At 31.3% G+C, this 10,434-nt stretch overlaps 1 protein-coding gene and 1 pseudogene across 1 annotated transcript; one reads left to right on the top strand and one right to left on the bottom strand.

The window, feature by feature from the left end:
- The first annotated feature begins 2,441 nt into the window (after positions 1–2,441).
- On the top strand, positions 2,442–4,142 carry LOC130957323 (serine/threonine-protein kinase OXI1-like). Its single transcript, XM_057884190.1, has 3 exons — positions 2,442–2,803; positions 3,239–4,019; positions 4,053–4,142. The coding sequence occupies exons 1-3, from the start codon at positions 2,442–2,444 to the stop codon at positions 4,140–4,142; spliced, it is 1,233 nt and encodes a 410-aa protein (XP_057740173.1).
- A 604-nt stretch (positions 4,143–4,746) lies between these two features.
- Positions 4,747–5,565, bottom strand: LOC130957321 (uncharacterized; annotated as a pseudogene).
- Positions 5,566–10,434: the final 4,869 nt, after the last annotated feature.

Below are 10,434 nucleotides of genomic sequence, written 5' to 3'. Positions count from 1 at the left end.
CTTTCAGGATATGGACCCAGATGTCACGAAGAGTTTATTTAATTATTGTTGAGATGCTCTGTATTGCTTTAGATTAATATTTATTGTACCCTCGCCGTTATCTTGATATATTTTGTAAGAAGTATATATATATATATATATATATATATATATATATATATGGATGTACTCTTTATGAGTTTTTGTAAGTTGCATGGTATCTATGGATGTACGTTATCGAATGAAGTATGTTGGGAGTGATTTTGCGGCAAAAAATTTTAAACAGGCTCATATTTTAGTATTAAATAGTATAAGGGTCGTCGTAATGTCCAAGCTATCAGGGTCGCGCAGCCGGAAGTGTGAGCTTTGGTAGTTAGGGTGTTACAATTTTAGCATACTATAAATCATATTATAAATTTATATATCATATTATAATTTTAAGTCAACTCCTTAAACACATTAAAACATAATCTAAAAAGATACACCAAATTAACGAATATCACATGGGTCACAACATACCCTCTAAATTGTAACTATATTTCAAATAAAAAGAGCATCAATACAGAGAAATCAATGAATATAATTAAAATAAAGAGCAACAAAGAGACACACACAAAAAAATAATAAAGAAATCAATAAAATATTAACATATACATATATATATATATATATATTAATTGTGAATCACAATATATATATATATATATATATATATATATATATATATAAACCACGTATACAAGCAATGTATATATTAATTGTGAATCACCAAAAAAAGACAATATATAAAATATTAACATATATATATATATATATATATATATATATATATATATATATATATATATATAAACCACGTATACAAGCAATGTATATATTAATTGTGAATCACCAAAAAAAGACAATATATATATATGAATTGAAACACACATGACAAAATAGAATATTACAAAATAAAATTATAGTAAGATTATTTAAAAATAACATAAAGATGGCACACCTTTTTTGTTAAACAGAAGCTAAAAGAAAAAAAACTATGCGTTTAATAATAATTAATTAAAATAAACAAAAATTTTAAAAAAATAAAAAAAATAAAATGTATAAGTAAAGATAAAAGAAACAAAAATGAAAGAAATTATAAAAATTGTACCTTAAACAAGAGAGAGAGTATGGAAGGGAGGAAGGGAGGGGGGAGAGAGAAAAGAGAGCCAATGAGTACAAAATATTTGATCTTGTATAAATAGATGAAATTGAGAAAAATAAACTAATTAAATTAATTATTAATTAATTTGATATTTACTCTAATCAAATCAAATAATTAATATAATTAACTAAATTAATTAATTGATATAATTAATCAATTCATATAAATTATAATAAATGGTGAGATTTGAATGTCTAATCAAATTATTTAATTGATATAATTAATTAATTATAATTGATTTGGTTTAACGAATTAAATGAAATAAATCAGGAAACACCTCAAGAGCATGTCGCATCAGTTCCATCATTAAGTGCAAAAATTTGATTTTTATATAATAGAATAAATAGAATAGATAGATAATAAAGATATTTTTTAATTACTATAATTATGCATTATTTATTAAATATTAATTATAATATTGTAATATAATTATAATAAAGATATTTTTTTAAAATAAATATATTTAGAGAAATATAAATTGGTTATTAATAACCGGTGTCATTATCATATTATTATTATTATTATTATTATTATTATTATTATTAAAAATATTTTTGATTGATAATTGATAAGTAGTTTAATAATGCATTAAATACTGATTTTATATAACTATAAATTAGTATAATTATGTATTATTAATTAAATGTTAATTATAGTATAATTATAATAAAGATATTTTTATAAAATAAACTTAGAAGAAAAAATAATGCATTTATTTTGGCGGAAAAATAGATTCACGAGGAATTGACACCTCACTTTCATATTTCATTAGTTGGGAAAAAAACCCAATTTTAGTATAATATATATAAGTAGATAGATTTGTATGAAATATGACAAAAATGTTATGTGGTGGCTTAATTTTGATATGCAGGTAGTATGGTTAGAAATATGGTTGTGCAGGACCAATGGAACATTATTGTTGAAAGTTGAAACAACACGGTAATAATCTTATTAATGACTTGTTGTATGTTTACGTCCATGATGGATCATCAATCTCCAATTGAGTTGTTTGTTCGCTTTGTCAAATCCCTTTGTGTCGTTAACAACTCGTCTAACTAAATTCATTCAAGTTCCACGTGGCTCAACATCATAGGCATTGTGATAGGATCATCCATTTCTCCCTGCTCCCGTGCAAAGATTTCAATGGCAACCCTATAAAAGACCTCTCAAAAGACAAAGTTGATAATAAATCGTAACATTATTTCCTGAGCCAGCCGGCTCCCCTAGCTTTTCCTCGGTTCCTGACCACCTCGGGGCCATGGATAATGGTAGCAACACGTTGGACTTTTGTAATCTCAAAGTAGTATCCGCCTTGGGACGCGGTGCCAAGGGCTTGGTTTTCTTGGCGAAAATAAATGAAGGGCAAAACGAGAAGCAATGGCTGGCGTTGAAGGTGGTCTCAAAAGCTTTTGTTCGGATGAGAAATAGCAGCCATTGCAAGAGGGTCTCGTTCGAACAACAAATATTGCGTCGTTTTAATCACCCTCTCTTGCCACAGTTGCGAGGGGTCTTGGAAACCGAGGAGCTGCTAGGGTTTGCCATTGACTATTGCCACGGCGGAAACTTACATTCTCTAAGAAGGAAACAATCTGAGAAGACGTTTCCTGTTGATGCCATAAGGTACCTTTTATTATCTTTACCTTTCTTCGTTGTTGTGCCATTGGTACCGATCGATTAGGTACGGACAATCAGGATAAAGAAACTATGCTAAAACATTGGGTCAAGCTTCGAATTCGGATTGAACGACAACCAAAAACACGAAAATGTTAAACTTGTGCATTTCGATCTTTTTAATGCAAGAGGTATAAGAAATTTAAAATAAATAAAGGAGATAATTTTCTTTACTTTTTGCTACCTTTGTTATGATTATATTTTTCAAAACAAAAAACGTAAATGGGATTCTGGAAATAATTTAGACACATATTTTATTAATTTCCCCCCTTTATTGCTGCTATTTGAAAAAGCAAGAATTGCAGTCTTTTTTCTCATTTCCTTGCTAACCAAAATATGCATTTTTCCTAATTATTTCCATGCCATTTTGTTTTACCCTTCAAGGTTTTATGCTGTGGAATTGGTCCTCGTATTGGACTACTTGCATAGTCTTGGAGTAGTGTACCGAGATTTGAAGCCAGAGAACATACTGATTCAAGAAACAGGTCACATAATGCTCGTGGATTTTGATCTCTCCAAGAAGTTGAACCCAAAGTCACCGCAATTGTTGAGTGGCATCTCATCACCAAGTTCTGACTCAGCATTGCTGGTTGACCGAAGAAAGCGATTGTTACCAGGTTGCTACTGTTGTCACTCGGGTATCATGCCTCTTGACTCAGACAGTCAACTCGGCACTAACTCACCAGCACGGAGCGAGTCCGACTCAGTGGAGAAATCCAACTCATTTGTCGGAACAGAGGATTACGTGGCACCAGAGATTATAACTGGTGAAGGACACAACTTCGGTGTTGATTGGTGGTCCCTCGGTGTTGTTTTGTACGAGATGCTGTATGGAATGACACCATTTAAGGGCGTAAACAGAAAAGAGACATTTCAACGGATCTTGATGAAACAACCGGATCTATCAGGTGAAAACACACCGTTGAGGGACCTGATCAAGAAGTTGCTTGAAAAGCATCCAGACCGTAGGATTGAGGTACATGAAATCAAGTGCCATGATTTCTTTAAGGGTGTGAACTGGAACTCAGTTTTGCAAATTGCTCGTCCACCATATATTCCTCAGAATGACGTTGAGGACAAAGCAGGGTTTTCAAGAAAAGATGTAGAGTCGTTTGTTCGTAAAATATTTTTCAAGAATGACAATAAGGAAGAGAAGACCAAGGAGGTGGAGAAAAAGAAAATTAATGGTGCAAATCAGAATAAGGTTTATAACAAAAATCAAAATACGGTGTGGGTCGACAAATTGACTGACAATCCCACTCAAAACGAAGACTTCTTAATGTTTTGATATTTTTGTCAATGGCATTCTTTTATTCTTTTTAAGAAAAATTTACGGTGTGGAAATTCAGAAAAATTCACATCTATAGATCTTGTGTGGCTACTCCAATTTTGTGACATATGGCGTTATTCTACCTTTCACTTGTTTTTAGCAATTACAGGAAAGAAGTTGAGTTACTCAAAAGGTGGCAGAAGATTTTCAAAAGGTATTATACAATTTAAGAATATTTAATAATAGAATTTATTTTAATGACATTTTGTGTGTTTTTGTTTTTTGCTTATATATATATATATATATATATATATATATATAAACTCGATGTTTTGGATTCAGGTTTAATGGGTTACAAGGTTAGAATTTTGGCATTAAGTATTAATTTTTTTTTAGAAAATAAAAACAAATAAATCTTTGAAATTTTAAAATTTTGACTAATAACTTTTTTAGGAAAATTATTTATAAATACATTTTTGAGCTTTGCAAACAGCTGACGGATACATTTTTCTGTTTATTTGCCATTCCAAAAACAAGCAGAAATGGCTGAGGTGCACCAATATATCCATTACGTAGAACGTGACGTGTAACAAAAAAGATAAAGGTCAAATATGTCCCTACATTAAAAACACGTCGTCATTTTGTTGAACCCTACGATATCCTTGATTTCTTCAAAAGACGCCATGTTTCCTGGAGGAGGAATGTGGCTTCCTTTAAGGGCAGCAAGTGAATCCTACAAATCCAACCATGATATATCTCATCTCAATCTTGAAAACTAGTCAACTGAATTGGTGAACGTAATGAAAAATGAGATGATGCATTATTCGTATAGAGACACCAATCAAAGAAAGAGGGTAAACAATAATTTTGTAACCAATGTCTTCAAGTTGCTGAGGAGTAAGTATTGGTGTCTTGCCTATTCCTTCAAGCATATTCCTCGAGGGAGACAGCCTGACGAGCGTCAGTGCGAGAAACGATGACAATATCAGAGTTGATCTCAACTCAAGCAGCGATGGCAACTTTAATCTTGATGACAGCCTTTTAAATGGAAACAACCTTCTTTCCCCGTGTGTGGCTACATGTTTTGGGAGAGACCTGATCCTCAAGAAGGATTCCAACAAAACTAGCTCGGATGAAGCCTTTTGACGGTTCTCTTGACGTTGATGGGCTTGCCATAGCCGTTGTTAGCGTCGCCAATGATAGGGATGAAGACAACTTCAGTAAGGAGGTGGCCTTGATCCAACATTTTACCATAAAAGATCAACCCTATGTCTGGCAACCCCAACTTCGTTGTCGATATCGACAATCTGCTCGTTCAACAAAACGATGACATTTTTCTAACGTAGGGACTTATTTGTCCTCTATCTTTTTGTTGCATGTCACGTTGGTGTTGTAACGAACACGTCGTTTCATAACGTAACATTGGGACCACCTCAACCATTTCAGTTTGTGGTTGGAGAGACAAATGGATGGAAGAATGTATCTGTCCGTCATTTGTAAAAATCAAAGATATATTTGTAATTAATTTTTTTAAGAGATTTATTTGTCAAAATTTAAAAAGTTCAGGACTTATTTGTCCTTTTATTATTATTTTAAATATTGTTTGTGTGTTTCTAAATCTTTTCACCTTTTTTGTGTAAAGAAAATATTGTTATAATTGCTCGTATAATTTTTTTTACAGGGTCTTTGGAAATCCTAATTATAAAACAAATTTAGAGAATAAAATTGTCATTGTTACTATATTTGAAGGATTTTTATTTTAAATAAACAAAATAAATGTAAAAAATTATGGATCTATCGAAAAAAATTACATTTTCTCCTATTTATGGAACTGGATATGAACAATGTAAATAAGAGATATAAACATATCTAATTTGCACTAATAACAAGAGAAGTAATAAAATTTAATCAACATATTTTGTTTATTCACGAAATACGTTCATAATTATTTTGTTTGCACGGTCAATAAAATAAGATCATATTTTGTAGTACAATTTTGATTCATTAAAAAGATAAAAATTTAATATACTTTGTTACGATGTAAATTGTATCGATTTAATTTTATTTTACAATTTAAACCAATTTTATTAAACAAAATCTAATTTGTATTATATCAATTTATTATTTTTGGATTAGCAAAAATTCAAGCAATAATAATAAATAAAGTCTAGAGCATTAACTACAATATAAGCTAACTAAGTCAACTTCTTTTAATTTTTAATTTTAAAATTTTAAAAATTAGGATAGTAGGAGGTTTTTTTTTTTTGTAACTAATTTTTTCAACTAGTTAGCTCCACTTAATTACACTCCTAGTTAGTTTCCTAGTGAAACTCAAATTTAAAATATGAATTGAATTCATATCACAATTAATAACAACGATTCACATTAAAATATAAATTAATTATGAATTAATAATCGTGTACCATTAAGAACGATTTTTAGTGTCACAACCTCTCTCGTCTTCTCAAAAATTTTGAAACCATTCACAATTTAATAAAATTTAAAACAAAATAAATTATAAAGTAAATAACTATGCACCACTATTGGCTATTTACTAAATATCATGGGAATGGATCCTTTCTATTTTTTTTTTAATTATTTGATAAAATATAATTTTTTACCATTTAATATTTTTTGTCACATATTTTTTGTTGATCTTATTTAAAAAATGTAAAGTGAGAGATCGCACTTTATTAAATAATTTAAAAAAAATTAAGATGATCTATTTTCAAGCACCACAATCACCTAACAATACAATCTCTCTCTTTTTCTAAAAATTTTTAAAATTCAATACGAATTTAACTTAGGCTTTATTAAAAATAAATTTAAATTGATACAAAAAATTGCAATTTTTTAATAAAATTAAATCAATACAACTATAATCATCAGAACCAAATCAATAATCAAATTGATCAAGCTATTGCTTCACTAGTTTGCTAGTTTAACCAATAAGTTATTGGTTGAAGGGTAAAATCGATCGTATATAAATAAAAAATATATTAAATAGTCAAGATTTAAAATTAAAATTTAAAATATATATCTTCACTAATAATTTAAGAATAATTAAGTCCTAACAAATTATAATTAACAAGTTATATTAAATGAAATAAGAGCCGCTTATTCAACTTATTTGTAGCTCATGAGCGGATAATTTATACGCTCTTTGACATTGTTTTTAGGTAGTTTTTAGTATGTGTGTTTTTCTGTGATTTCAAATATTTTCTGGCTAAAATTGAGGGACCTGAGCAAAAATCTGATTCAGAGGCTGAGATTCTGAGAAAGGACTGCAGATGCTGTTGGATTCTGACCCTCCTGCACTCGAAGTGGATTTTCTGGAGCTACAAAAGCCTAATTGGCATGCTCTCAATTGCGTTGGAAAGTAGACATCTTGGGCTTTCCAGCAATGTATAATAGTCTATACTTTGTCTGATATTGGATGGCCCAAATTGGCGTCCAAACACCCACCAGAGACACTTTTCTAGCGTTTAACGCCGGAATTAGCACCAAAATTGGAGTTAAATGCCCAAACTGGCATCCAAGCTGGCGTTTAACTCCAAGAATGGCCTATGCACATGAAAGCTTCAAAGCTCAGCCCAAACACACACCAAGTAGGCCCCATAAGTAGATTTCTACACTATCTACACTTAGTTACTCAATTCCTGTAAACCCTAGTAACTAGTTTAGTATATATAGCACTTTTTACTATTGTATTCAAGAAGACTGGCAGATTTTGAGAATTATCTTATGCCACTTGGGAGGCTGGCCATTCGGCCATGCCTAGACCTTCTTCTCTTATGTATTTTCTACGGTGGAGTTTCTACACCTCATAGATTAAGGTGAGGAGCTCTGCTGTTCTTCATGAACTAATGCAAGTATTATTATTTCTCTTTCAATTCATGCCTACTTCTTCTCCAAGATATACTCTCGTACTTAATTCAGTTAAGTCAAAATGAAGGGGGTGACCCGTGACAATCACCCACTATCTTTATTACTCGCTTAGCTAAGATCTGCATGCCAGACAACCACAAGCGGTCTACATGATGTTCAACGTAGTCATTGGACGACAACTGGAGTATAATCTCTTGGGTCTCTGATCCACGGACGGAGTCCACGTGGTTAGAACCTCCGTGGTATAGGCTAGAAACAATTGGCAGCATTCTTGAGATCTGAAAAGTCTAAACCTTGTCTGTGGTATTCCGAGTAGGATCTGGGATGGGATGACTGTGATGAGCTTCAAACTCACTACTGTTGGGCGCAGTGAACAGTGTGCAAAAGGATAGAGAGATCCTATTCCGACACAAGTGGGAACCGACAGATGATTAGCCATGCGGTAGCTGTGCCTGGTATTTTTCATTCGAAACGAGAAATCCGACAGTTGATTAGCCATACAGAAACCGTAGCCGGACCATTTTCACTGAGAAGATCATACAGCTTGCCATGGAAGGAAGGACGCATGATTGGATGAAGACAATAGGAAAGAAGAGGTTCAGAAGCAACAAAGCATCTTCAAACGCTTATCTGAAATTCCCACCAATGAATTACATAAGTATCTCTATGTTATTTTCCGTTTTATTTTTCTTTTAATTATCAATACTTCATAACCATTTGAATCTGCCTGACTGAGATTTACAAGATGATCATAGTTTGCTTCAAGCCGACAATCTCTGTGGGATCGACCCTTACTCGCGTAAGATTTTATTACTTGGACGATCCAGTGCACTTGCTGGTTAGTTGTGCGGAGTTGTGAAAAGTTTGATCACAATTCCGTGCACCAAGTTTTTGGCACCATTGCCAGGGATTGTTCGAGTTTGGACAACTGACAGTTCATCTTGTTGCTTAGATTGGGTAATTTTATTTTATGTTTAAGCTTTTTATTTTTATTTTCGAAAAAAAATATTGAATAAAATCTTAAAAACCAAAAAAATTTTTGTGTTTCTTGTTTGAGTCTAGTGTCAAATTTTAAGTTTGGTGTCAATTGCATGTTTTTAATTTTCTTAAGTTTTTGAAAATATATGGATTGTGTTCTTCTGTGATCTTCAAGTTGTTCTTGATGATTTCCTTTGTTCAATCTCATGATTTTCTTGTTTTGTGTTTTATGTTGTTTTTCATATGCATTTTCGTCTTCATAGTGTCTAAACATTCAAAATTTCTAAGTTTGGTGTCTTGCATGTCTTTCTTTTCTCAAAAATTTTCAAAAAATATGTTCTTGATGTTCATCATGATCTTCAAAGTGTTCTTGGTGTTCATCTTGACATTCAAAGTGTTCTTGCATACATTATTGGTTTGATCTTAAATTCTTATGTTTTGAGTCATTTTGTGTTTTTCTCTCTCCTCATTAAAAATTTAGAAAGTTAAAAATATGTATCTTTTCAAGTAAATAATACAGAGAAATGAAGATTCAGAACATAAAGCAGAAGAATCACAGAGAAAAAGAGCTCACTGGGGTCAAAACGCCAGTAAAGAGGCACTTTGGGCGTTAAACGCCAAAATGACTATCATTTTGGGCGTTTAACGCCAGTAAAGCTATCATTCTGGGCGTTAAATGCCAGAATGGGCAGGATTCTGGGCGTTTAACGCCAGAAATGGCAGCATTCTGGGAGTTTAGAAAACGCCCAGTAAAGAAGGATTCCTAGAGTTTAACGCGAGCCAGGGTATCTGGCTGGGCTTTAAACGCCCAAAGAGGCAGCCAAATGGGCATTAAACACCAGAATGGATAGCATTCTGGGCGTTTAACGCCAAGATGACACTAGGGAGGTAATTTCTTTTCCAATTCAAATTCTTTAAATTTTCATGTTTTAATTCATAAATTTTAAAATCTTATCTTTTTCATATCACATTTTTCAAAAATCCTTGCTAACAATTAAAGTTTTGATTCAAAAAAAATTACAAGTTTGTTACTTTCTTGTTAAGAAAGGATCAATCTTTAAATTTTAGAATCATATCTTTTAGTTTCTTATTAGTCAAGTCATCAATTTTAAAAATAAAATCTTTTTAATTTCTTTCTCAATAATATCTTTTTCAAGCAAATCTTCTTCAATCATATCTTTTTAAAATTTTGATTTCAAAATCTTTTTCTAACTTCTTATCTTTTCAAAATTATTTTCAAATCTTCTTCAAATAATTACTATTTCTTATCTTTTTCAAAACCACCTAACCACTTTTTCACTTCCAATTTTCGAAAATTACTAACCACTTTTACAAAAAATCTTTTTAATTAACTAATTGTTTTAGTTTTAATTTTCGAATACCCTATCTCTCATCTCTTTCTATTTATTTGCTAACACTTCTCTTCTACTTATAATTCGAACCC

Source organism: Arachis stenosperma, chromosome 10 (genome assembly GCF_014773155.1).
Source record: "Arachis stenosperma cultivar V10309 chromosome 10, arast.V10309.gnm1.PFL2, whole genome shotgun sequence".
Taxonomy (NCBI): domain Eukaryota; kingdom Viridiplantae; phylum Streptophyta; class Magnoliopsida; order Fabales; family Fabaceae; genus Arachis; species Arachis stenosperma.
This window is presented reverse-complemented; position numbering and strand designations above follow the sequence as displayed.

Coding starts and splice junctions, on each gene's coding strand:
- LOC130957323 (XM_057884190.1), top strand. CDS start 2,442: ATGGATAATGGTAGCAACACGTTGGACTTTTGTAATCTCAAAGTAGTA. Junction 2,804..3,238: donor TTTCCTGTTGATGCCATAAG/GTACCTTTTATT, acceptor TTACCCTTCAAG/GTTTTATGCTGTGGAATTGG. Junction 4,020..4,052: donor AGGAAGAGAAGACCAAGGAG/GTGGAGAAAAAG, acceptor GGTGCAAATCAG/AATAAGGTTTATAACAAAAA.